The sequence below is a fragment of the Carcharodon carcharias genome, chromosome 16 (genome assembly GCF_017639515.1).
Source record: "Carcharodon carcharias isolate sCarCar2 chromosome 16, sCarCar2.pri, whole genome shotgun sequence".
NCBI lineage: Eukaryota > Metazoa > Chordata > Chondrichthyes > Lamniformes > Lamnidae > Carcharodon > Carcharodon carcharias.
In genome coordinates, this window is record NC_054482.1 from 2,169,786 (window position 1) to 2,197,669 (window position 27,884).

Consider the following 27,884-nt stretch of genomic DNA (forward strand, 5'->3'; position numbering starts at 1 on the left):
CCATTATGGAGACAGGGTTACAAGGAGATCAAAGCTGGGAAATAAATATTCAGGGGTATGTGACTTTCTGAAAGGACAGGCAGGAAGGAAAGGGTGATGTGGGGTAGTTTTATTAGTACAAGATAGAATAAGTACAATAGCAAGAAATAATCTTGGATCAGAAGATGTAGAATCCATAGGGGTGGAAGTAAGAAATAACAAGGAGAAGAAGACACTGGTGGGGTGTATAGGCCCCCTAACAGTAGCTGTGCTGTAGGACAGAGTATAAATCAGGAGATAACGATGGCATGTTAAAAAGGCATTAGATTATTCATGGTGACTTCAATCTTTATGTAGATTGGGAAAATCAAATTGGCAGAGGTAGCCACAAGGAAGAATTTGGAGAGTGTATTCAGGACAGTTTCTTAGAACAATATGTTATGTTCCAACCATGGATCAGGCTATTTTGGACCTGGTAATGTGTAATGAGGCAGGTTTAATAAATGATCTGAGTAAAAGAACCCCAAGGAAACAGTGACCATAACATGGTACAATTTAGCGTTCAGTTTGAGAGTAGGAAACTTGGGTCAGAAACAACTGTGCCAAACTTAAATAAGGGTAATTACAAAGGAATGAGGGCAGAGTTGGCTGGGGTGGACTACGAAAGGAGTTTAGCAGAAAAGTTGGTTGATGAGCAATGGCAGATGTTTAAGAAAATAGCTCATTACTCACAACAAAAATATATCTTCTGAGAAAGTGAGGAAGGAGGATTCTAGGAAAGGGGCAAACCAACCATGGTTAACCAAGGAAGTTAAGGATAGTATCAAATTGAAAGAAAAAACATACAATGATGGCAAAGATTAATTGTAAGCCAGAGGATTGGGAAAATTTTTAAAAACCAACAAAAGATGCCCCAAAAATGAGGGAGAAAATAAACTTTGAGGGTAAACTAGCAAGTAATATAAAAACCAGCAGTAAGAGCTTCTTTAAAGGAAGATAGAGGCCAAAGTGAACATAGGGCCCTTCGAGAACAAAGCTGGGGAAATAATAATGGGGAACCAGAAAATGACAGAGGTTGAAAAAATATTTTGCATCAGTCTTCACGGAAGAAGGCACTAATAGCATTCCAAAAATACTAAATAATCAAAGGGGCAAAAGTGGGGGGAGGAAGTAAAGAGAAAAAGTATCAAGGATATTAATGGGGCTAAAGGTTGATAAGTCCCCTGGACCTGATGGGTTGCATCCTAGGATATTAAATGAGGTAGCTACAGAGATAGTGGATGCACTGGTAGTAATCTTCCAAAAATCCTTAGATTCTGGAAAAGTCCCAGAGGATTGGAAAACTGCCAATGTAACACCCTTATTCAAAAAGGGAGGGATACAAAAAACAGGTAACTATAGGCCAGTTAGCTTAACACCTGCCATTGGGAAAATCTTAGAGTCTATTATAAAGGATGTAATAGCAGAGCATTTAGAAATACATAATATAATCAAGCAGAGTCAGCATGGCTTCATGAAGGGGAAATCATGCCTGACAAATTTATTAGAATTGTTTGAGGAGGTAACAAGCAGGATGGATAAAGGCAGATCAGCAGATGTAATATATTTGGATTTCCAAAAGGCATTCGATAAGGTACCGCACATAAGGCTACTTAACAAGAGAAGAGCACATGGTGTTGGGGGTAGGATATTAGCATGGATAGAGGATTGGATAGGATTGGCTAACTAATAGAAGACAAAGAGTTAGGATAAGTGGGGCATTTTCAGGATGGCAACCTGTAACTAGTGGAGTGCCACAGAGATCAGTGCTGGGGCCACAGTTATTTACAATATATATTAATGATTTGGATGAGGGAAGTGAATGTACTATCGCCAAGTTTGTGGATGACACAAAATAGGTGGGAAGGTAAGTGGTGAGGATGACACAAAAGAGTCTCCAGAGAGATATAGTCGGGTTAAGTGAATGGGCAAAACCTGGGTAGATGGAATATAATGTGGGAAAATGTGAGGTTATGCACTTTGCAGGAAGAATAGAGGAGCTGAATATTATTTAAATGGAGAAAGACTGCAGAAAGCTGCCGCACAGGGATTTGGGGGTCCCCGTGCATGAATCACAAAAAGTTAGCATACAAGTTCAGTGGTTAGTGGAGAAAGCAAATGGAATGTTGGCCTTTGTTTTAAAGGGAATGGAGTATAAAAATAGGGATTGCTAAAACCATACAAGGCACTAGTTAGACCACACCTAGAACACTGTGAACAGTTTTGGTCCCCTTATCTAAGGAAAAATATACTGGCATTGGAGGCAGTCCAGAGAAGGTTCACTTAGTTGATCTTGGGTATTGAGGAATTTTCTTATGAGGAGAGGTTAAGTAGGTTGGGCCTGTACTCATTGGAGTTTAGAAGAATGCGAGGCGACCTTATTGCAACATATAAGATACATAAAGGGCTTGGCAGGGTAGATGCTGAGAGGTTGTTTCCCCTTGTGGGAGAGTCTAGGACCAGAGGGCATAATCTCAGAATAAGGGGTCGCCCATTTAAGACAGAGATGAGGAGGAATTTCTTCTCTTGGAGGGTAGTGAATCTATTAAATTCTTTACCGCAGAGACTATAGAGTCTGGGTCGTTATGTATATTCAAGGCCGAGATAGACATATTTTCAATCAGTAAGGGAATAAAGGGTTATAGGGAAAAGGCAGGAAAGTGGAATTGAGGATTATCAGATTAGCCATGATCTCATTGAATGGTGGAGCAGACTTGATGGACCGAATGGCCCACTTCTGCTCCTAGGTCTTATGATAAATCGCATCACACAGAGTGATCAAGTTTTATTCATTTCAATGGGAGCTGAACTCTATATCTCTGAGCCAAGAGAAAACAGAGTACCAGCTGTCGTAGCCAATTGCTTTAACATGTTATGAGCTGCAGAGTACAGCATAGCCTGTACTAGAAGTTTTCTGCTCATTAGAGGATGCTCGCCAGGTGTTGCCTGATTGTTGCCTCCATCACGACGAGTGTGTTCGGGATTTTGTGGTGGTTGTGTGTGGCGTCTCAGTTGAACTGTTCTGTGGCCTCTTCTACTGTAAAATTGAGGAGAGCCTGACAGGGGCGACACAAAGAAGAGCGCAGGCATCAATGGCATTGATTGAGACAGGCAATCAACAGTCAGCGGAATGGAGTTGAATACGTGTGCCAAAGTGAACAATACGTTGAGGGATTAAGGTGCACTGGCTCTCTGAGCTTTCATCACCTGGGTCTGGAGGGGGTCTTTAGCATCATGGGGCATGAAGAGTTCCTCCACGTGATGGGGGTTTGGGCGGAACAAAGGGTCAGACAGCATCATCAACAAGCTTGTACTAACATGGCACCCTTAACTTCAGAGGGCGTGCCAGGAGGTATCTTGAGCTAACTGTTAAGCAAGATTTGATTATGAAATACAAAAAGAGTTATTGCGAGAGAGGTCAACAGCAATGTGGGAATATGCACAGTGATGTGCTTTATGGAATTAATGGAACACGAGGAAGGTATGAAGCCTTGGATGTTGCTGCAATAATGATCTTACTATCATTGACGGCTTCCATGTGCATGAACAAAGGTCTGTCCAGTGATGCCAGTGGAGCCCTCAAGAACTCCTGGGTCACTTCCAACACCAGCTTGGCCCTGCCACAGTGGGAGAAGAGACTGTTCAGATCAAGAAGTCAAACGGACTGTGTCTGTAAAGATGACAGATGTGACAACTTTTCCTCAGTCCTTCCCTCTAGGGCAAGTAAAGCACAATGCACATTGAAATGGATGCTATGCTTTCAGTCAATGCGAGGCAGAATGTATGTCAAATATAAAGGGGGCAGGAAAACAGAGCTAGCTGTGCAGGACAGCAAGGAGAATCCTCTGCATACAACACCCCACCAAAGACTGGATAGACAAGGATAGAGGTAGGGGCACGCAGTCACATGTCAATACAAAGGGGACATGACTAGGGTGGTGAGGCTGAGGATGTGGTTGAAATGGATGGGAAGGGCTACCTTACCATGGTTGCTGTCCAAGGGTCGTGAGGCCAATGTATTCATTCTACATATATCGCTTGGCACTGTATTATACACAGCACGAAAGCACCTCACCTGACAATGACAACGCCTGAGAACTGGAGACTGCGTGAGGAGACAGCTGATTGTGCAGAAGAGGGCTTCTCAGGTGAGGGCAAAGGCGGGCATACTAGTCAGTTTAGCATGCCTGTGAGTAGGATACAGTGCGACAGGACACAGGGAAGAGGGCTCCCCAGATGAAGGAAGTGGAGTGGGCACAGGTGGATGGTCCATCAGCTCAGTAGGCTCTGGGGTAGGATTTTCATGACCCAGGGGTACTGGTCAGAGGCTGATGTCGTCCTGACCCTTAGTGCCTGTACATGATAACTAGTACCTTGTGGAAGCTCAGGCCCACTCCCATTCAAAGTTGCCCCCTGCCAACTGTGTGTCTCATCACTCAGCCCAGCACCTTCATCAAGGCATTCCGTATCATCTGGCAGTCCCTGTTACTAGCAGCGATCCTGATCAAGCTAGTCTAGGCACACTGGAAATGTATTGTCCCCCTCTGCATAACGGTGTGTGAATCATTACTGTCGGTCTGCGAGTAAAAGGAGCGCACAGTCAGGGGATGAGCAACAGCAACCCTCTCAAGACAAATAATAACAAAAGTTACATTTCAACACTAACATGATTCAAATCATTGAAGACACAACAATAGAGACAATGATAGCATGGATTCCAGGGAAGCCTGACTTTCAGAATACATCAGATTAAATTAGATTGAGATCAAAGGAAAGGAGCAAAATAGCTTACAGCCATTGTTTCTCTCCCCCTCCCTCCCTCTCTCTCTCTCTCCACCTCCTTCCCCCTCAAAAGAAAGAAATAATTAAATCTTTTAGCAGCAAATAACTTTAATTTTGTTTACTCATCTGAAAATTGCACTGCAAAAAAAATGATAAATTTCACCTGGCACAGCAGACAAAAAGTCTCCATTTGCAGTCTCTTTCTCTACAGCTTCAGCTGACTGCAGGAGTTAATGATTTCAGACATGAAGACACTTGATGTAGTGGTATTAGGAGAATTTATTAAGCAACAAAAGTTATACTTAACTAACCAAAGCAATCAGTACGCTCGTTTGGATAGTTCTTGCTTGCCATTGACTGTCATGGCTACAGATAGCTCGTGAATCCTTTCTTTTCTGTCCCTATGTTGTCTTGAAATCTGTGCAACAAACTTTTTTCTAAGTCCGTTCTGTTTATCCTCTGTAGCCAGGGCTTCTTCCTCTGTTGTCATGTTCTGATCTTGTTATCTGTCTGTCAGTGCTTACATTAACTCATCAATCATGATCATGACCCATAGTGACAAGCCAAACAGCATATCTTTAACACACAAACAATCCAACCATACATATGGTTCTGATTAACTCAAGCCATGCAGACAGCCCTCCCATGGAGCACACATTTAAAATTAACTTGTCATTTACCATACCACTGTAATGAAGCTACTAATGTAGAAAATATTAGAAATTATTTTTTAAAAATAGTGTCTTAGTCTGTGGGCGTGTCTTAATTGGATTAAAGCCAGCTAGGTCTGGGTGCTTTGAAGCATACTAGTTTTGAGATGTAAGAGAGATAGAGTGCATTTGCATTTTGTTGAATAGAGCATTTAAGAAGGGGAGTGAACTCTGGCACCTAGCTAGCAGAGCCCAAGCAATGTTTATAATACTAATAAAATTGGTACTATAAAAGAGGTCTTATTGTTAGAAGAGGTGGAGTTTAAAGGGGCCGGTGAAACAATGAGAATTTACATTCAAAGAGACGTGCTGGGTATACCAGTCAGCAGTTTTGTGTGTGCAGAGCAGAGGCATGTAACATCAAAGCTTGTAAGCCTACAACTATCTGCACAGGAATCAAAGTGAAAGGAACCTCACTTTGAATTTGTAAGATGAAAATGCTTTGCCTGGTGCCTGCTTAAAGTCCAAGAGTTGCTGTTGCCTTAGTGGAGATTAGTTTGGGAATTTGTTAAAAATTATGATAGTAATTTGTAGCCATGTGTATATGTTTAACTTGTGTAAACTAATAAATGTCTCATGTAATTTGATATAAAAACCTCTCTAGAACTGGTGGCTTTCTGCCTGAATTCAGAGTGGTATCTCAAACATACCAAATGACAATATAGGTTATGACAGTTGTTTAAAGCTTCCCTCTGGGATTTTTAAATAACTCAGCTTTATCTACTGCTGTGTGATAACAACCACACAAAGTATTAAGAGTATAAAATGTTTCACATTTCCTACATTATATGTGCACAGATGGTTTATGACCTGTTTAGTTTATACAGCATTTTCTATTTTTTTATCCATCCCTCGCCCTTTTAAAAAAGTCCTGCCCTACTATTTCACTTGAGTTTTCTTTCTTCAGCTAATTAAACCTTCTTGAATCCAAGCTTGCCCAAATTACATCTCTCCTGTTCTTGAGAAAAGTTTTATATATCCAAGCGACATGGCTGATGCTTGTCTGTATCTGGCCTGTAGAGCTTGTAAGTCTTTTAAATTTCTGCGGCTTTCACCTTATTCTTGCTGAGTCTCACTGCTGTCCATTCAGAGAGGGTGAACTAATGCCACGAGATGTACTTTCTACCTGTTTTACAAAGGGATATTTACACATGCAGAGAGCCTCTACGATCTAAGCATTCTATTTTCTAATGAATAAAAAGTATCAAAGCACCTTCTTCAATTACCTTGATTCTCAAATAAAACTTCCTGAACTTTGTTTTCAACTAATTGAAGCAACACTTACTTACAATCTGTACCACTTTTGGTATCAATCATCTTCATGTTAAAGAATTGTAATGACTTCAAGTTCATATAATCAAGGAATAGTACGGCACAGGAAGAGGTAACTTGATGCATGAGCCTGTGCTGTCTGTTTCAAAGAGAAATTCCATTAGCTCCGCTATCACTTTTTGCCCATATCCCTGCAGTTTCTTTCTTCTTCAAGTAACCATTCAATTCCCTTTTTAAAAGTTTCTATTGCATCTCTATCCATTTTGCCATCAGGCAATGCACTCCCATTGTGTAAAAAAAGGTTTTTCTTCATGTTGCCTTAAAATGTGTCCTCTGATTAAATTTTCCAACCATTGAAAAATTTATCTTTATTTGCTGTATCTAAACCCTTCATGATTTTAAACACCTTGATTGAATCTTCTCTTCACCTTCTCTGCTCTAAAGAGAGCAATCCAGCTTCTCCAGTCTGTCCACTTAATTGCAATCCTTCATTCCTGGAACTGTTATAGTTAATCTCTTTGTACCCTCACCAAAATCTCCCTGCCCTTCTTAAAATGTAATGACCAGAATTGGCCATAATAGCAAATCCTGAGCTCAAACTGATGTTTTATACCTCTCTTCTTTTAGTCCTTTGAGATCAAAAATGACTTGCTTCCACTGCAGGCAAGTGGGTTCTGAGATGGCTGATAAATCGAATGCTTGATCTGCAGGCTCTGGCACATGTGGGTCAGGTGGCGCTGAAGGGTCAGGCAAATAAGGATTGTGTGCTCTCTCCAATGCTTTGACTTTGCCTCTGTATGTCTCCGCATTTAGCGCCTTTCCAAATGAACCTTCTCCATTTTGGTTGGTGTTTTGTATAGGTTTAGTATAGCACCTTGGCTTTTGTACACTTTGCTGCCATTTATAAAGCCCACAATCCTATATTCTTTGTTAACTGTTTTGTTAATCTGTCCTGCCACCTTCACATATTTGTGTACAAACATCTCCAAGTATCTCTCTTCTTGTACCTCCTTTAAAATTGTAACAGCAATAAATGCCCTCTGAAATGGCCTAGCAAGCCATTTCAGTTGCATCAAACTGCTCCAGAAAATTCAATAAGGTATGAAACCAGGCAGACCAATCGACATTGACCTAGGCACCAGAAACGCCAATGGCACATTCAACCCGGACAACCCTGCAAAGTCCTCCTTACTAACATATGGGAGCTTGTACTAAAATTGGGTGATCCCACAGGCTGGTCAAGCAACTGTCTGATATAGTCATACTCTCAGAATCATACCTTACAATGTTACAGACACCAACATTGTCATCCCTGGGTACGTCCAGTTGCACTGGCAGAAGTGACGGCATAGTGGTATACCGTCGAGGCGGACTTGCCTTGGGAGTCCTCAACATTGCCTCTGGACCCCATGAAGTCTCATGTAATCAGATCAAAGGTGGACAAGGAAACCTCCAGTTGATTACCACCTACTCCACCACCCCCCCCTCACCCCGCCCCCACAGCTGATGAATCAGTAATCTTCCATGTTGAACACCACTTAGAAGAAGCACTGAGGGTGACAAGGACACAAAATGTACTCTGTGTGGTCAGCTTCAATGTCCATCACCAGAGTGGTTTGGTAGCACCCTTACTACCTGGGCTGGCTAAGCCATAAAGGACGCAGCTGCTAGACTGGGCCTGCGACAGGCATTGAGGGAACAACCTACTTGACCCCGTCCTCACCAGTCTACCTATCAAAGATGCATCTGTCCATGTCAGTATTGGTAGGAATGACCACCGCACAGTCCTTGAAGACGAAGTCTCGTCTTCACATTGAGAATATCCTCCATCATGTTGTGTGGCACTACCACTGTACTCAACGGAATAGATTTTGAACAAATCTCATAACTCGATGGGTATCCATGAGGCGCTGTGTGTCATCAGAATTGTATTCAACCACAATCTGTAACCTAAGATAAAAGCAAAAAACTGTGGATGCTGGAACTCCAAAAAAAAAAGTAAAAATACCTGGAAAAATCAGCAGGTCTGACAGCATCTGCGGAGAGGAGCACAGTTAACGTTTCATACGGACTCGAAACGTTAACTGTGTTCCTCTCCGCAGATGCTGTCAGACAATCTGTAACCTCATGGCCCAGCATATCCCCCGCTCTACCATTACCATCAAGCCAGGGAACCCTGGTTCAATAAAGAGTGCAGGAGGGCATGCCAAGAGCAGCACCAGGCAAACCTACAAATGAGGTGTCAACCTGGCGAAGCTACAACACAGGACTACTTGCATGCCAAACAGCGTAAGCAGCATGAGATAGGACTAAGCGATTCCACAACTGGTGGGTCAGATCTAAGCTCTGCAGTCGTGCCACATCCAGTCGTGAATGATAGTAGACAATTAAATAATTTACGGGAGAAGGCAGCTGTACAATTACCTTCATCTTCAATGGTGGGGGAGCCCAGCACATGTGTAAAAGATAAAGCTGAAGCATTTGCAACCATCTTCAGTCAGAACTGTTGAGTGGATGATCCATCTTGGCCTCCCGCTGAGGTACCCAGCATCACAGATGAGTTTTTAGCCAATTCAATTCATTCCATATGCTATCAAGAAACGGCTGAAGGCACTGGGCACTGCAAAGGCTAAGGACCTTGACAGCATTCTGGCAATAATACTGAAGCCTTGTGCTCCTGAACTTGCTGCCCCCCTCTCCAAGCTGTTCCAGTACAGCTACAACATTGGCATCTACTGGCAATGTGGAAAATTGACCAGGTATGTCCTGACCAAGGGAAAGCAGGGCAGATTCAACCCGGCCAATTTGTCTACTCTCAATTAACAGCAAAGTGATGGAAGGTGTCATCAATAGTGTTATCAAGCGGCACTTATTCATTAATATCCTGCTCACTGAAGCTCAGTTTGGGTTCTACCAGAGCCACTCAGCTTCGTTACAGCCTTGGTCCAAACATGGACAAAAGAGCTGAACTCGAGGGTGAGGTGAGAGTGACTGCACGACATCAGGGCAGCACTTGACTGAATGTGGCATCAATATTCTTCACTTCTTCACTCCCAACACTCAAGAAGCTGAACGCCATCCAGGACAAAGCAGCCCGTTTGATTGGCACCCCATCCACCGCCTTAAACTCTCTCTCCCTCCACCACCAATGCACAGCGTCAGCAGTGCGTACCCATCTACAAGATATACTGCAGCAACTTGTCAAGGCTTCTTCAACAGCACTTTCCAAACCCATGACCTCTACCAGCTAGAAAGGCAAGGGCAACAGCTGCATGGGAACACCACCACCTTCAAGTTTCCCTCTAAGTAACACACCATTCTGGCTTGGAATTATATCACCGGCCCTTCACTGTCACTGGGTCCTGGAACTCCCTCCCTACAGCATTGTAGGTGTACCTTTATAACGTGGACTGCAATGGTTCAAGCAAGCTTTCCACAACCATCTTCTTAAGGGCATTTAGGGATGGGCAATAAATGCTGGCCTTGCCAGCGATGCCCACATCCTGTGAAAGAATAAAAAAAATGAATTCATATTGTCTCTCCTCATTTTTCCTACCAAAATGTTTCACCTCACATTTTGCTGCATCGATTTTCATGTACCATTCCACCAGCCTATTTGTCCTCATATGTGCTTTTAATGGACACATTACATTCAAGTTTTGTGTCACCTGTACATTTCGAAAAAGTAACCTATATGCTAACGTCCAAGTCATTGATGCATATCAAAAACAGCAGTGGATCTATAATTGAATTGCAAGCAGCACCCCTGTACCTCCAGTTGAAAGAGCAGCCCTTCACCCTAACTCTGCTTTCTATTCCTTAGCTAATTTTGTTTTCAAGATCCTGATGTTCCTTTCATCCCATGGACTCAATTTTGCTAGCAAGTCTGTTATTATGTTCCACTGACAACATTTTTACTGTTTATATGCCCATAGGGTTCCCTTTTATGTTAGCCACCAATTTTTTCTCATACCATCTCTCTGAACCTCTTATTTCCTTTTTTACTTATCCCCTATACTTTTTATATTCAATTTTATTTTCCCTTTTATTATCCTGCTGACATCAACCTTACCACTCTGTCTCATCCTACTTTCTTACTCTTTTGTCATTCAGAGAGCCCTAGATTTGGTTGCCTTCCCTTTCCCACTTGGGGGAATGTACCTGGGCTATACATGAACAGCCACCTCTTTAAAGGCCAGCCATTGCTCTGTAACTTTTCTGGTTGCCAGTTTTGGACTCCGATTTACCCTATGTCAGCCAATAAAAAAGAAACTTGACTGTCACATGATAGTTATAGTCGCTTAATTTCTCAGCCGCCTTTTAACAAAAGGAGAGATTGTGGTATTTCACTTAGTCTCCTGACATCTGTAAGTTGTGAGTCTGTCAATTCTAGTGAAAGATTTTAGCATGATTTCTCTTATGTTTACCGGATTTCAGCCCGGTGACAGAATATTCAACTTTTTGTGAACATTTTTATGCTATTTTCTTAATGTTGACATGCAAACCCTTCCTGGTGGGGAACTTTAGCTCAAGAAATGAAGTTGATTCCAGTTAGCCATTGAATCATGTGGTGGAGCAGAAGAAAACAAATTGTACATTTGACATATTAATAAAGGAATCTCTTCACTTTTGGCAAATGTGTGAAGTGGTAAATGCAGAGCCCTGCATAAAAACTTAGTCTCCATGTTTAAACTGGGATGAGCTACATGTTTTAACTGTAGTTTTTTTTCACAAAGCTGCTAATGGTATTGTAAATGCAATTTCTCTTGATTGCAGACAACATATATAGTTTAAAAGGTCAAAGGCAATGAGATTTGCAACTGACTATATGAAAATCTTAGGTTAAAATGACCAGTGATATTCAGTTGTTGGAGATGAATAAAATGTTGCAAGGAAGGATTAAAGTTAAGAGCATTTCTTTTAATTGAGAAGCTTAATGGATTCATAATGTCATCCCCAGCCCTAAAATTATTACAGTAAATTGCAATATATAATGAACTTTGTGTTATCCAGCACTTTACCAACTGGAATTCTCCATTAACCAGAATATCTGATGTTCCCTCATACGAATCTTCACTTTTCCAACCAGAAGCAATTACAAAGTTGAATATTTCCCAGGTCACCTCAGTATGGCTATGCAAGCTTCTGGTGGAGGTGCTAGTAGCCCTCCTTGTTCATAATTTAAAGCCCACCCTGCAATTATGGCATCTGATAAACCAGGAGAAAGCTGAGGTGAAGGAGCGGTGAGTGAGGTGTGTTTACACTAAAGCAGAAAATTGACATCTGTAGATGCATTGAAAAGGGCGAGAATTGAAAGGTTTTCTTGAAATCAAAAGTGTTGGTTCATCCATGATATACGCTATCAGGGGTCAATAAGAACAATTTTGAATTTTTTCGCTAGTTTTGAATCAAATAAAGCTGTTGATGGACGCTGTATTCTACCTGCGCCTAAGTTAGAGCAGCTAGATAGTGTTTTGTATAAATGGTTTTCATTTAAACGTTTGGAGGGTGCCCCTATCTCTAGCCCAATGCTTACTGAAAAGGCAAAAAAAAATTGATGAGAAAATGAAATTGGCTGAACTATGTGTATTTTCTGATGGATGGCTTTTGTGTTTTAAACTTTGTCACGCCATTAGAAGGCTAGGTTTATCTGGTGAACAAAAATCGGCTGATCAGGGAGCTGCGGAAAAATACCGTGAATTTTTTTGCAAATGAATTGCGGAACATAATATATGCCTTGATCAAATTTATAATGCAGGCGAAACTAACTTATGTTGCGGATGTTTGCCAAATTCTACCCTGACAGGTGCGAGTGAACCTGGTTCCATTGGTTTTAAGTAAAATAAAGGCACAATTGCAGTGTCTACAAGCAAAATTTTATGGCCCTGTCATGGTGGGGGCGGGGCCATAAAATGCAGCGAGCCATTCAAAAGCCTGACTTCGGGGGAATGGAAAATCCCATTGGTGCGAGGGGCCGTAAAATTCTGCCCAACGTGTGCAAATGCTGCAGGCTTGCATCAAGTAAAGCTTTTGGTGGCTGGAAAATTTAAGCATCCTAGGTCACTTAAAGGTGTTGCACAGTCACCTGTAATTTGCAACGCTCAGCGTAATGCATGGATGGACAAATACTTTTAAAATGGTTTCATGTATTTGCACCCACGGTGAAAGAACATTTTAGAACCATAGGGAAGCTATTCTATTGCTAGACAGTTGTTGAACTAGATCTCACCTGAGTTAGTGAATGGTAACATTTTAACCAATTTCCTTCCTCCCAGTGTAACCTCATTAATTCAACCTGTGGATCAGGGTGTCTTTCCAGAATTTGAAATGTTATTGCAGTAGAGATTTCATGAGAAAGTTAATAAATCAAGAAGGCCCTATACAGAATTTTAGTTCTGTTTATAGCACAAAAGCTGCAATTTTTAATGTGGCCTGTGCCTGAAAATCAGTGAAAAGTGAAACATTGAGGAGGGCTTAGTGAAAATTGTTGCCCAGTGCTATGTTTGTGGAAGGGTCATGTGATGAAGATGATTTTGAAGGGTTCAGTGTAAGGCCTAGAACAAATACATTAACCAAAATTATGGAAATAGTGAATAATACTCCTTCACACCCAATCAGTAAACTTTTGTGAAAGTGAGGTAGAAGAGTGGGTTGAAGCTGACAAGGAGACTGAAGTAACACGTACTGTTAGTGATGCAGAAATTATGGAGAATGTTGTGAATCTCAAAAGCCGAAGGGGACTGATAAGACTGAAGGTGATTTCATTTAAGAGGAGAGAAAATGTTCGGCTAATGCTGCTTCAGCTTTTGACATATTGATAAATTGATTGAAAGGCAGAATTGTTGCTCTGTGCAAGAGATTGTGCAATTGTACATTCTGCCCTCTACATTCATGCAGAAAAGGCAGCAGGCAAGCAGACATCAGGGATTTATTCAGTAAAGCATCCAGAGCTTTTCTAGGGCCCAATCTGCCACACCTCCATCTTCAGGGACAGTTGTAAGAGATGCTGAGAATTAGTTCTCTTGAGTACTTGCATACTATATTATTTTATAAGTTAAACTGTGTTTTAGTGTACTATTGAGGATTAGGTGTAAAAAGAATATTGTTTCATACTTCCTGAGTACTTGCATATTATTATACTTTATTCTTTGAAAGTTCATGCTACAGGTATTTCAATGTATTCCATTGGTAAATGGAACCCTGTTAACCGGCACCATCCATTCCCCACACATGCCTGATAATAGAGATTTAATTGTACTCTGAACTCTCAATCTCTCCATTCATTGGCACCAAAAATATCTCATGCTTATTTCACAGTCACAAAGCGCATTGCGTTATTGGAACAGATGTCATTTTATCTGTTGAATCCTTCTGAAAAGCTTGTGGGATTTGATGGTATTATTTGGAATATCCTCCTGCAGAATCTTTGTGCCTTGTGACATTTAGGAAAGTGGACCAGTTAGATCATGTTTTGGGAATATTTAAAATTGATAACTAAAGGAATTGAAAGTTAGTTATGAATTTGGTGGTATCTATTGAGTATGGCTTTTGTACATCTGAGCCTCTTATCTATTAGCATATTTAAATAATAAATAGTTTTAGCCTTAATAAACAGAAAAGCCAATAATAACAAAATTAGGAAGTGATAAACGTTATGAAATATTAATTATAAGACCTAATATTGATGTGCTTCGAAGACTTGTTCTGGAGAATTAATTTCTCTCCTCATTTCTTCTTGTCTCCAGCCTTTCATGACTTGAGATTTTAGTTGTTAGGTACTAAATATGAGGGAATAGGGAGATGAATTGCACATAAGCCTGCTTTTGTATTCCTTGTGTCCACATTTGCACTTGCTGTACTAGTTGGGAGTAGAAATCTTGACTGTGATTTGTTCCCTTTTCTTCCTCCTCCTCCTCCTATATGAACATTAAACTTGTGCCCCCGGTGTACCTAGCGTTCTGTGTACTAGTACAGTGTCTAGTGAACTCTCTATTCTATTTGTGAAGATATTTGCTAGTTACTAGCACTTTGTTTCTGTTGCTGTTTGTTAAGAGGAGATTTTCTGCAATGACACCAGACTTTTCCAAGTAGTAAGGGAGGAGGTTAACACTTGCAGGGGATCCTCCACATAAAAAATATGAAAGCTAGTGCTCTAGATCAAGAACGTATTTGGTACTGAAGGCAATTGTAGACCTATTGATACCTGCTACTCAGCACAGATGAGGAGTTCACGGTCTGTATCCCTTAGTGCTATGCCATTTATTTAGCCTTTGGAAAGTGAATTATATGTGAAGAAAAACTAACCTGTTTTGAAGGAATTATGAAGCAGGCTTTCTTTCTTTAGCTTAATTGTAGGTTAGTTTTCAAAACCAAATGATTTGTTGTTCTTGTCATCTAGCTATTCTAATTAGCATTTTGTCATTCTGACAATTGTGTAGTTAACCTGAGTAAGCAACTTGCATTTATGCAGCACTTTTAACACAAAACATTTCCAAGGCACTTCACGTATGGGAAAATCAAGATTGCTGAGTCAAATAAATATTAAGACATAACATAGGAGCAGAAGTAGCCATTTGGCCCTTCGAGCCTGCTCCACCATTCAGTTAGATCATGGCTGAACTGGTTGTGGTCTCAGCTCCACTTCCCTGCCTGTCCCCATAACCTTCAACTCCCTTATATAACAGAAATCTGCCTTAAGTAAATTCACTGGCCTCCACTACTTTCTGGGGAAGAGAGACAAGTGACCAGAAGCTTGGCCACACAGGTGGATTTTAAATACTGTATTAAAAGAGGAGAGGGAGGTGGAAAACATGAGAGGTTTCGGGAGAGAATTCTAGAACATGTAGCCTAGGTGACTGAAAGCATGGCCACCAAGAATAGACCAAAATAGAGCTACGTTGAATAAGAGACCATTGTTGGAAGAACAGACAACTGTAGGAGATTTGTGGCATTGGAGAAGTTTCCCGGGATGGGAAGGTTAATAATGCCAGTGAGGATTTTGAAGATGACGCAAATTTTCCCTTTGAGGCGGTGTGGAATAAGAGGCAAAATGGGTTACTGGTTACAGGGGTAGTGGGCAAGTCGAACTTTGGTGTGGGATAGAAAAAGGACAGTAGAGTTAAGGAGGAGCTAAAGTTCACGGTAGATACGAGACTCCGTTTCATACGAACTGGGATAATGTGGTCTTGTATTGGAGTGCTGCACCTTATTGATGAGTTGGGATGCTGAGAGTAAAGTTTTGATAACTATGTTACTTAAGCATTTTTTGAGAGTTTCTAAATCAACACTACAAACGTACCATTGCTTAGAATGATGTGTTGGATTTATTCAAAAATTCATTACATTTAGGATTTTGCTAATATCTCATTTTCAAAATATTAAACATTTAAATATTCCAAAACGCTCAAACAAATTGGTGATATTTATGTTATACCACAGAACTTCTTTAACCTAATTCTACTTAATGAATAATAGAGGCTTCTAGGAGTTGAATATATGAAATGAATAAGATAAACCACACACCATCAAATTATGTTTGAGTTATGCGAAGTGAGGTTTGAGGAATCTATAAAAATATATCCATAGATATGCATGATGCGTTTCAGTTTATGACACAAAACATTTCAGTTGCATTCCAGAATTACTTTAATACTATCATCAAACACAAGTTTTCAGTAGCGATTTAATAATGGGTTTCCAAGCTTTAAATTTATCTTTTCCTTTTCTGGAGCAGTACTCTGATATTGATAAATTTACAGCAGAAAGCAATATTGCACAATGAAACTTTCAATACAAAAAAGTAAGAGTACCATGGCTGACAGTAAGCTAGGAACATTGGAAGGAAAAATAGATTTTTTTGACTTGTACCCTCTTTCTGTTGTCTATTAAATTACAGCTGAATTATTTAACAATTGCAGCAATAAAGCTTTATTGGCATCTTCACAAAATCTCTGCCTAACTGAGGAGGGGGAGTGCACAAAAGAAACTGAGGGAAATTAAACTTTTCAATAAATAGACAAGTTTTTTTAAAAGTAATTTTCCATTTCAACCTGTAAGTAAAGTATACCACAAAAAAATGGTCAGAAATAAAATCTATGAACATAAATGTGAATGGTTGTGTGGAGGAACATTCAATTGAAATCAATAATCCAGAAAAGTAACAAAAGTTCCCCTCAAAAAAAGTTGGTGAACTAACTTTTTAGATTAGGAATAAGTCACATCATTATAGCTAAGCTATTGTTTCTCCATTCAGGCCTGAATGTGTCCCTTTATGTATGTTAGGAAAGAGTTGGTGTCCCATTCACAAGTCAGACTTTCATATGCACTACTCTGAGTGCTTTTTTTTTGATTGAGGTCTACCTTTGTATCTAAAATATTGTAATTTGTCAAATAATTTTGCATGCCTGTAATTAATGAAAGGTGCTGCATCTTTGAAGTTTTCACTGTTGGTTCTAAAGGATGTAGTTTTATAAATTCATTCTAATTTACTGTTCTCAAATGACCTTCCTTAAGTAACTCCTATCAACAAGATTGACCAAAATTGACACAGATTACCTTGTACAGCTATCAACAAAATTTGGAACCACATTCTATTTGAAGATTAACTATTGTTGCCACAGCTAAACAGTAAGGATAGTTTACTGAGGTTCATTGCTTTGCATTGCCTAAAATAAATTCAAGTTTGGTATACATAGACATTCAGTCAACTAAGAACTCCAAAAGCAGATAAACTTCACAACATTTACTGCCCACTGTATGCTCACAACTTTTTCTGAGAGGTTGACTTTTAAATGAAGAATTAAAAAAATGCAAACCCTGATAATGGTTTTGTTAGCGTTGGAATGTTGCATTGGCCTCATACATAGTCTTTATACATGCTTGGATAATTCATTTACAATACAGTTAAGATTGGGTATCTTGAATTCAGAATTGTCATCAGTGCATTTTCTTTATGCGATACTTGCCATGTCTGTAGCCTTTCTCTTTTGCCATGCTGGCACAGGCATTGTGCTTGTTTTGCTGTAAGTGGTTCCAGTATTTGATTAATTCACTGGGCTGAAACTGATGGGAGGTAATTAGATGGCTATATTTACAGCTGGAATAAGAAACTCGCCAGTGATTGAAGAGGAACTCATTGGGTGGTGGCACTGGGTCAATTCTCAGTTTGGCAAGACAGATTCCAACATAGACATCCTCTAAGTGCAAACGCCGGATGCTCAAAGAGACTTTAAAAATCTTTTCTGCTAAGTCCCCAGAGAAAACATAACCGGTGCCCGAACAGAAAACTGGATAGCGCTCACTTGGGTAGAGCTCCGGAGGCATGTACCATTTGCTATCCTTGTTACGGTTTGGGGAATAACCACGCATCAGATATCCAGTGAAATAGTTATGACGTGGAGGATGCACAGGCTTTAACAGTTTGTTTATTAAATACTCTGTGTTCACAAACATGTCACTGTCAGTCTTCATAACGTACCAGGCATGCGGGCAGTATGTTGCGACCCAGTTCATTCCCATCAGAGTTTTAATAGTCAGATTATAATATGTATCCAGAAAGTCTTGTTGAATAATATCATGATACTGTCTGCTTTCTTCCAGTAAAGTCTGTTGAAAGTTTCCACCAGCCTTTCTAAAACCTAGGAGAAAGAGATGTACCATACGTAATCCAGGGGCAATGCTTTCATTTCCCCAGGTTTGCCTAATGGCATGTCGAGCTTCAGTTTGGCTAGGTTCAGCTGCAATCAACATAATTAAGAATGGGATTTGTCCTTCACATTTGTTTGGTTCATTAATGATGTACTTATATTGGTGGTGGGGTATATATCCTGTTCTCTTTTCGCTGTACATGGTTCCATTAGCATTTAATACATCCCCTAATCCAGTTACATCAGGAGGAGAAAGTGCAGTGCTTGAATTTATTGTATGAATCTTGTATACTTGAGCAGCCTCTTTCCAAACATTCCTCATTGTGCTCTGATTGGTAGTACTTTTTGGTGACCTGAATCCTCTCATTGTATGAGAAACAGAATAACCAGTTTCTCTTGACCAAGTTTTACTAGTTACCCAGTCATGCTGATTAATGAACAGAAACATTGCAAATAAAAACAAAAGGCATATCAGTGCAATAATAGGAGTACGAAACAGAGAACGTTTAACATTCCAGGTCATCTTCATTAGGCAGCAGTACCGTCTTCTCCACTGAAGCATGTTGCAGCAGGGCTATTTGCAATGCCTAATGCCTTTTTTGTGCTCACATTGGCAATGTTTTACAACACAGCCAATCCTTTAAGGCCGTGTCCCTTGTTAAACTGCTCTAAGTGCTTGATTTTTATTATGTATATGTGTCTATTTCCTCAGAAGGTATGTGGGACAGGTTAGTATTTGGCCTGTTGCAGACTTCTTTCCTTTTATCAACTCATCCAAGTGCAATCAGCAAGTAAATAATCCATATTTACATATGAGTATTTGTTGATTTAGAAGTTCCATTGAAACAACTTTTTTAAGTAAATGTGGATGGTAGTGAATACCCAAACTTCTGGAGTCTTTGTTCTTGATATTCTGCAGAAGGAAACTGCAATATAATTCAGTCGTTATAATTTGTAGTCAGTGGTTCAAACTTATACACATTGTATTACATTCAGGTTATTGACTCAGTAGAAATTACTCATTACATTGGTGTATATTTTAACTATCAAAGGCCTTCTGTTCGATTATCCATTGTTCTGGGTTCTTGGACCTAAGACTTTTATTGCAAGTAACGACACTGTTAAGGGTTTGAGAGTTTCTATTTACTTATTGGAAGTGAAAAATGGCACTTTTTTGCCATACAGAGAAAACTTCATCTATTGTTGTGGCTTATTTTAGTGAAGTGATTTATTTTAGTGAAATACTGCGTTGTCACAGTTACACTGCCCTTTCCGTTTTGAAGTTTAATCAAAATTCAAATCTGTCTGCTTTCTATGTTGCAACCAATATTTATTGTAATATTTTTAAATGCATTTGTTTATATTTTTATAGTACTAAAATAAGCCTTTCCTCCCGCAACATTAGCTAATCAGTCATAGGCCCTTTTACATTCAAGTCTTGAATAGGACAAACTGGAGGGATAATTTGTAAAAGAATTGTCGGTCACAGTGCACTGTTTAGCTTGTTTCTGTCAAGCTGTACTTATTTTAAAAGTCAATAAGAAGCACCTGTTAATTTTCAGTCTTTAGTTACCTCAATTCAGAACCCGTGAACACTAGCACATGATAAGCAACTCTATTTGCCATTAACCTTGAAACACATAGTTAGAACTTTGAAGTTCATAAGAGTAGTTTTATTAAGTTTTAGATTAATGTTGATATGTAATGAGTTTTAAGATTTGCCACACCTTGCCTCATGCTACAAAACTGGCTTCAGTATTGCTATTGATGAAATAAAACATTGGCAGTCCTCATTTCATTCAAGAACAAAATTGAAGCATTTACTTGTACTTGCAGGAACTCACAAGAAATTGTTTAATATTTGTAAAATTTGCTTTTAATTTGATGCTTGATAGAGGTTGCCATCTTTAATGCAGAACAATGCTTTTGATAATATTGAACAGACCAAGCAATGAATTTCAATTCTTCCATTGATAGCAATATTGATGAATATTTTTATAAACATTTGACAATATTTTCCTGAATAAGCTTTTGCCTATTAAAGTACTTGCTCCAGTTGGTATAGTTTCAACAGTTCAATTTCCATACATGATTATGAATATGTTGTAATAATTTATTCTAAATGCAGACTAAATTCCTGGCCATATTAATGAACGTAGCCTTGCTTATCCTTTCAGTACACATGATTCGATGTAGCTAGAACAAGCAAGAATTATTTATGTTGCATATATTATATATAAACTTACAATTGATCTGGTAGATAAATTACTAAGAGTCAAGATACAAATATGGCTTATTCTTCATGCTGTTATGACATTTTAGTAAGAGATTTTAAACACAAAGATTTTACTTAAGGCCATCTATGTTCATTCTTAAGTTGCGTTTATACACTTGCATGTAATACAGATTGTATACAACATAAAACATTTCAAGTTAGATCAAGACTCAGTATTTGAGAGTGAATTTTTTATGTCCTGTATGAAATAGTAGGCAGTGTTGTTAAAAAATCAATGTTAGTTACATGAGCAGTAAATTTTTAGTTGTTAAAAATCATTTGGTTAATTCATTAATGTTTACCAGAAAGTTGTTGCAAGAAGAGTAGTTGAGTGCTTAAGAGTAAAAAAAACAAAATGTAGCCTATCTCCATGAATGTTTAAAAAAAAGGATCAAGGTGCTTAAAATTACATTTTTATGATAAAATGTGATTTAAAAAATATTTGGTTCCAATATTAAAGTATATGGATCTAAGCTATGAGAGAAAAATGATACATAATCGCCTTAAGAAAATATTATTTATTTAATCATTTAGCAACCCAAAACTATGAGTGAGTGAAAATTAGATATATTTGTGGGAATATAGTGAAAAGGAAACAGACTCCAAATTGCTTTTACTATGGTTACTATTATTTTTGAAATATTAAACACATAAGTTTGATGTTCCAATTCATTCTTTAAAATATTCTTAATATGAGTTTCAATGGAATATCTTCCACTGATTGAAGGCAGCCATTGCTGCTGTATACAATTGTTGATGATATTGTACCTTTAAATTGTGATTTCTGTCTCAGACTGGCAGAAATTACATGGAAATTCCTGGATCCCTGTGGTTTAAATTCAGTTTAGCTTACTTCAGCTTTTTAACAGTGCAGAATGACTGACCCCCACTCGCAAATTCCTCTTGCTTCATCAATAGTCAAAATCTATTTTTTCTTTTTAAAAAATGAGCTTGCTAGTATTTTGTGGTTTTACTGATGCATTTTAGGCAGCAGTGACAAACAATGATATTTGCCTTCTGGCGTCGAGCCTTGTAGCAATCTCTTACAAATGAATAAATGGTTGCTGTAAATATCAGCAATTAGATACTGAAACAAGCATTATGTATCTTAAAGTAGCTAGTTGAAGTCTGACTGGCTCCAGTACCATTCCAGTTCTAAACCAAAACTCAAGGGAAATTCAGAGATAATCTGAAATATCCAGCCACAATAGAAAATGTTGCATAGATTAATGACTTTAATCTCCCCCTTATTTAAAATACAGTGACACAATTAAAGAAATGCCAAGTTAAATGGATTATTCCTGTTAGGTTGCTTTCATGTAGGGCATGTTGTGACTGAGTATAGCAATAAGTAAAGGGGGTGACCTGGAATCATTTTCTTTAACTGGCGCTCTATTCAGAACTTATTTAGATAGAAAGTATGCCTTACTGCGAAATGATTGAAAGATAATCATTGATTTGACCTTTTTAAAGTAAATATCAATTCAGTTACATTCTAGACAATCATGGATGGTGCAGCATACCAGTACCATGAGTGGTTGGATGTGCATTTTTACTTAGACTTAGCTACTGTGTCTAGAGATGTATGAGGCAGACAAAGCACTCCATTTTCTCCTGTCCCACACCCAACGTTCTTGGGTCGCTGCAGCGCCTGTTGACCAGCTGGAGATCTGGTCTGATGCCACTTTTTTTTCATACAAACTGGCAAAGCTATTTAAAGTATTAGGAAATATGTGTTTTATCATTTGGGATAATACAAGGAGCCTAGGGTGTTAAACCAATCCTGTACTCCTTATTGCACCCAGTACTCTACCAATTGTTTCAATCATTTACTAAGCTTGAGAACAAATCAGCTGGCATTCCATACATGATGTCCTGTGTGGAGACACATGCATGGGAAAAATAACATGATTATGAGTTTTAGAAAGAATGATTAAAATGCTGAAGATACTTCAAAAACTTTGGTGAAAGCAAGATAAATTTAATGGCCTCTGTGTATGGTAGGTGGGGAGGAGATGGTGGCCATATTGGCATAACTTTAAAAGATCACATTTAACAGACAATGAACCTGCAGGAGCAGATGTTGATATGCTGCATCAATACTGCTTGACTTTGCAGTCAACTGAAATAACTACAAACAACTAGAAATGGTGTTAAGATTGTGTCATCAAGTGAAAGGTAAACATTGTATACCAGAGGAAATCACTTAAGGGATTAAGAACTCTTTAATTCTGTTGACATTTTCTGGCACCAGTAAGCAGCTTGATGTAGCAGCACTTTATTATTGAAAGAGTTAACTGCTGAGATAAACTATTTATTGGAAGTAGCATCAGCCTTCTTTGGCTTTAATGCAGCAGTTGTTAGTGAATTATTGAACAGTTTGCAACGTTTGTCATATGGCAGTTAATTGTTTACCTGGAAGTGTGCTATAACATATGAACATAATGAAAGAGTTGTTTTGATGTCATTGACCAAGAATATGCAAGTTTAGTGGTCTATTTCACGAAAGCTACTGATTGCATTATAGTTGTAAGTACAAATAATCTACATGTCTGTTAGTATGTTGTGACTTTAACATTGAAAATTCTAGCAGCTGAAAGAGGAAAAAAACAAATGCATAACATGAGGGACAGGTTAGGGAGAGAAAAATGCACTTACAGCATATATAATATTTTGAATGACAAGGTGGTGATGCAAGAACATTTTTTAGCATTGTTTTAATGTTATTTTTGCTATTGGACATGCACTAAAATAAATATGACTGAGGATGTGTCCCTTGGCAGCATTTGAAAAAAATTCTGTTGTCAAATTTTCCTGCAGAGATAATCTCTCAATTTTAATGCTCTCACTATTGACAGAACCAATGGTTTACAAAATGTCTGTTTTACTTCCATGATCTTGCAGCTGTTGAATTTGTAGTGAAATTATTTAATTTTAAATATTCTTAACACTATATTTCCACTTTACTGTATTATTGATGTTGTGTAATGCTAAATGGTGGATTTTTCAAACCTTTTAAGCGCAGGAATGCAACTAAATTATCGACAAAAATGACTTTTACTTGAAATGCATATAACCAAGTTGATGAAATGAGTTATAAAGCATTCTAAGACAACCTGTGGGTGAAAGGAACAAATAATCTTGGATTTCAGGAACTTTATTTTCTGATGCTGAAGTACCTCTGCCATCCTCATAAGATTAAGGTTCTGCGAACAGCAGGTACATGAGTTTGAGAACAAATCAAATACTTTTTTGAACCCTCCTTATATTTGTGAGAAAATCTCCATTCTGCAGCAGGATGTGGTGTTTTTATTTAAATTGCTTGCTTTTGGATTTTTAATTCTAATTTAAATTGGAGGTTGAACAGATGCAAATGGAATTTAGAATTTATTTTACTGTAGAAATGTGTATGTTTCAACAGTTCGCAATGAATGGTGTTTCAATAGTTTTAAAAAAATTTTTACTGTTGCATCCAGTGGTTTGATGGTCGAATTTGCGATTATTAGCACCTTCCTAACAGATTAATGTGTACGTATTAACTTTTAATTAAAAACTGTTGCAAATTCTTTTGCTAATAATTTGATATCTCTGGGCAATGTGTGTTGATTGTAATCTTTATTTAAGGGATATGCTGGCTTAACTGTAGTAGCTGAATAGCTTTTTGCTCACACCGAGTAGTTAGGGCTATAAGACATTGCAGTTGCTTTAATATATTGAAGACGATGAATGGTTAGTTTTTGATTTTGAGGGTAATTTCCTGATTCTTCCCCAATGAACTTCAAATCTTCAAATTCACTTGGGCATTGAAATAGCTTTTGTTTAAATAACTTGCACATTTTGGAATGTTAAAATCCATCGATATTTTTGAGGTAAAAATTTTGTTTATAGTGGTCCTAATAATTACAACAACATAATAAACTATTGCCTTTATTGTGTTTCACTGAAATATTCTGGTTTCAAATTCATAGTCTTGTTTTGTTGTACGTGAATTAGTTACCGCTTAATAGTACTTTTATGTACTGAAAACCTATTACATACTGAAAACCTATTGCACTGCTTGTCACTAGGTGGTAGTGCTCAGCATACATGAGTTCGATTTCACTGTTAACTATCCCAGTAATGTTTATTTAAGGTGTTTTATCTCAGTTTCAGAAAACACCTACAAAGCTGCAATTTAATTTTAAAACATCGCATCAATCCCAGCATGTTAATATAAAATGTTGCATGCACGCTTTTGTTGTAATTCAGGCTAAACGTGACCAGCCATGAATCTACATAAAGTCAGTAAAGCTCAGGAGTTAGTTATTAAATGTCATTACATTTTTACTTAGAGGCATGTTCAGTTGTATTGTGATGTTATTAAAAAGTAACGCTGCTGTCGGCACAGTCACTGCTTTTATATTTAAAATTGTTTAATGATTCATTGCAGTCTGCTGATTGATGTTTGAGACAAACAGTGACTGCAGTACAACATTTTTTGAATAAGATTTAGTGATTTGCAAGTCTGGCATATTTAAAATTGAACTGCTTGCGAAACGTTTGTTGTTTGTTCTTGATATCAAGAAAAATACCACTTGAGGAGTGAAGCCTATTTACCTAATCTGAAATAGATGCAAACTGTGCACTGTCACAGATGACGCAGGGATATATAAGGATTTAGACTAAGTTTTTCTACTCTTTAGGATGGGCTTATATAGTAAACATATAATTGTTAGATGTTTGCTAAATGTTTTTAGCTTTGATAGCTTAAAACAGTCTGCCCTTACAAGATGTGATGATTAAGTCTTGAATAAAACACCTGTATCTATACAATTTAAGCAACAAAATAGTAAACCAGCATTTTGTGCTCTACTTGTGCTTTTTAAACAAATTTAATTTGACTTATCTTTGTTTCGTCTTTTGTTTTGATGGCTCAGTGCTCCCAGCATGTGGCACAGAGTAAAACCATTTAACTGGGCTTTTGAGCTGCTTGTACATTGGAAATTGCTGTTAAACATACAACTAAGATTTTTCTTAGGCAACACTTTAAACCAAAAAATCTGTGTTGCTTTTTGAAGCTGTTGTCATCCATTTTCTTTATACTGTAGTCTATAATAAACAGTGAATTTAATCTGTTCCGTTTTGCTTCAGTGCTGAAACACAGATGATCCTGTATTAGAACAATTGGTCTCTTGTTCTCAAAGCAACTCTAAAGCATAAGAATAGTACAAGTAAGCTTTAACATACCTTCCTTTGTCAGGCCCCTTATGGGTAGAGATGCATACGCCGGCAGGAAACATGTTTTTGGCTAGCCATCATACCAACAAGAGGCTGCCGCTGAACATGCGCATATCTGGAGTAATTCAGCCTACGCTTAATTTTCACTTTTGTCTGCCCATCTGCCTGTCCATTACAGAGAATTACCTCAATAAAAGCATTGAAGATTTTCTTTCACTTTTGAAGATGGTTGCTTACCACCGTAGCCCCATTGGAGAACAGTTTGTCAGCTCTTTAGTTAAATGATGCAGCTCTGCAATCCTCAGCTGTATTTCTGGTCGATCGGTGTTTATAGACATCAGCAATAGAAGGCAACTGCTGTGTGCATGGACTGGTTCTTCAGTTGTGTACGGCATATTAGGGAAACTGCATCCAGTCCTTCAGGTTGCTAGGCAGCTAAGGCATGACTGTGAGCAGTGTTGATGCTGCGTAGGTTTGGTCTGTTAAGCTTACTCCTTTTGCATCAAATAAGAACAGGATCTGCTTTTCACTGACTCCATCCTCTGAGAGCAGAAGGAAACGTCAGTGTACAGGCAACTCCCACGTGATCATTACTGTATTAATGTCCTTCCTGTTTTGGCTAACAGTGCTGCTGCAGGACTCCTGGTGTTAGATGAAGGAATACGTGATTTTGTCAATGGGTTTTGCTTCACTGGGAATCTTAAACACAAAATGCTGGTAGCAAGCTTAAAAAGAAGAGCAAGTATTTGAGTACTGTCTCTCTTCAGCCTTTTTGTTATAAGTGAAAAATACTAGCTTATTTTTCCTTTTGCATACTTCAAGAGAGATATTTCATGCCTATCTTAGGGCTTACTGAGTAAAATGCACATTGGATTATTGGACAATACTGCCTACTTTAAAAAAAAAATACACATCTGTGTCCGCTAAGTATTTTGACAAATTTACCCCTTCTCAGTTCCTTTTCTTGGTAACTCCTGAGAACTGAATGATTTAAAAATATACTGTTTTTATTGGCAGCAGTTTATCATTTTTATTGTTTTCACATATTAGCATTGAATCAAACTAGATTGAAAGGAGGAGCGACAAGCAAGTCTTGTAAATATTTAAATTACAACCAACTTCACTAAAATTTTCATCAGAATTAAAAATAAAAATGTTCACTGCCGCCTTTGCTATTTCATGAATGAGTGAAATATAGATAACTTGGGTTAGTGCTTCTCTAGAATCAAATAGAGAACTGAAAATAAAAATGTTCACTGTTACCTTTGTTATTTCCCGAATGATTGGGTAGATAACTTGGGTCAGTCCTTCACTAGAGTCAGGCTGTACACAAGAAAACTGGCTGTTCTATTTTCTTTTGTTTGGATATGTATCACCACAACTTGCTGGCTTAATCAAATAGCCTAAATGAACTTTGAAAGTTTCTGTATTGTAAATAATTACACAAACCTTGTTTTTAAACTTTGGTTGCCATTTGTGTCCTGATAACAGAAATTGGATTTTAATAGTCATGATAGCCCAGGAGGACAATTAAAAGGGCATTTAAAACTCCTCCTTTGTTTATTATTTGTAAAAAGGGTTTGGCAATCAAGGCACTTCAATTGGAGCCTGTTTGCTTTCCCCATAATGTGGAAACGTTTGGGGAATGGACATTTTGGATGAGAAGTGGGGTGGGGCAGTTGGTGGGAGGAGGTCATGTGATGAAACTTTAAGGAATGTATTCAACCAGAGTTGGCAATATTAATTACTGTACATGATCTACAGTGTCTAAAATGCACCATTGCTCTTTTCCATCAACACTTCAAGTGAGTTCAATTACATAATTTTAGGTTTTGAGACTGTTGCAGGATTGAAAATCATAATCACCCCCCTGTGAGAATGAACAGGGGGGTGATTATGATTTTTAATCCTGCAACAGTCTCAAAACCTAAAATTCTGTAATTGAACTCACTTGAAGTGTTGATG

General features: G+C 38.3%; 2 protein-coding genes across 2 annotated transcripts in view; one reads left to right on the top strand and one right to left on the bottom strand.

Moving 5' to 3' along the window:
* cdc73 (cell division cycle 73, Paf1/RNA polymerase II complex component, homolog (S. cerevisiae)) overlaps positions 1-27,884 on the top strand; it is a 384,146-nt gene that overhangs the window by 139,904 nt on the left and 216,358 nt on the right. The gene's annotated exons all lie outside the window — the stretch shown is intronic.
* On the bottom strand, positions 16,087-26,491 carry LOC121288875 (beta-1,3-galactosyltransferase 2-like). Its single transcript, XM_041207679.1, has 2 exons — positions 25,929-26,491; positions 16,087-19,353 (listed from the first exon to the last, which is right to left on the bottom strand). The coding sequence occupies exon 2, from the start codon at positions 18,987-18,989 to the stop codon at positions 17,718-17,720; it is 1,272 nt and encodes a 423-aa protein (XP_041063613.1). The 5' UTR covers positions 18,990-19,353; positions 25,929-26,491; the 3' UTR covers positions 16,087-17,717.

Bases quoted from the DNA above. Each gene is read 5' to 3' on its own strand.
- LOC121288875 (XM_041207679.1), bottom strand. From the start codon at position 18,989: ATGCTTCAGTGGAGAAGACGGTACTGCTGCCTAATGAAGATGACCTGG.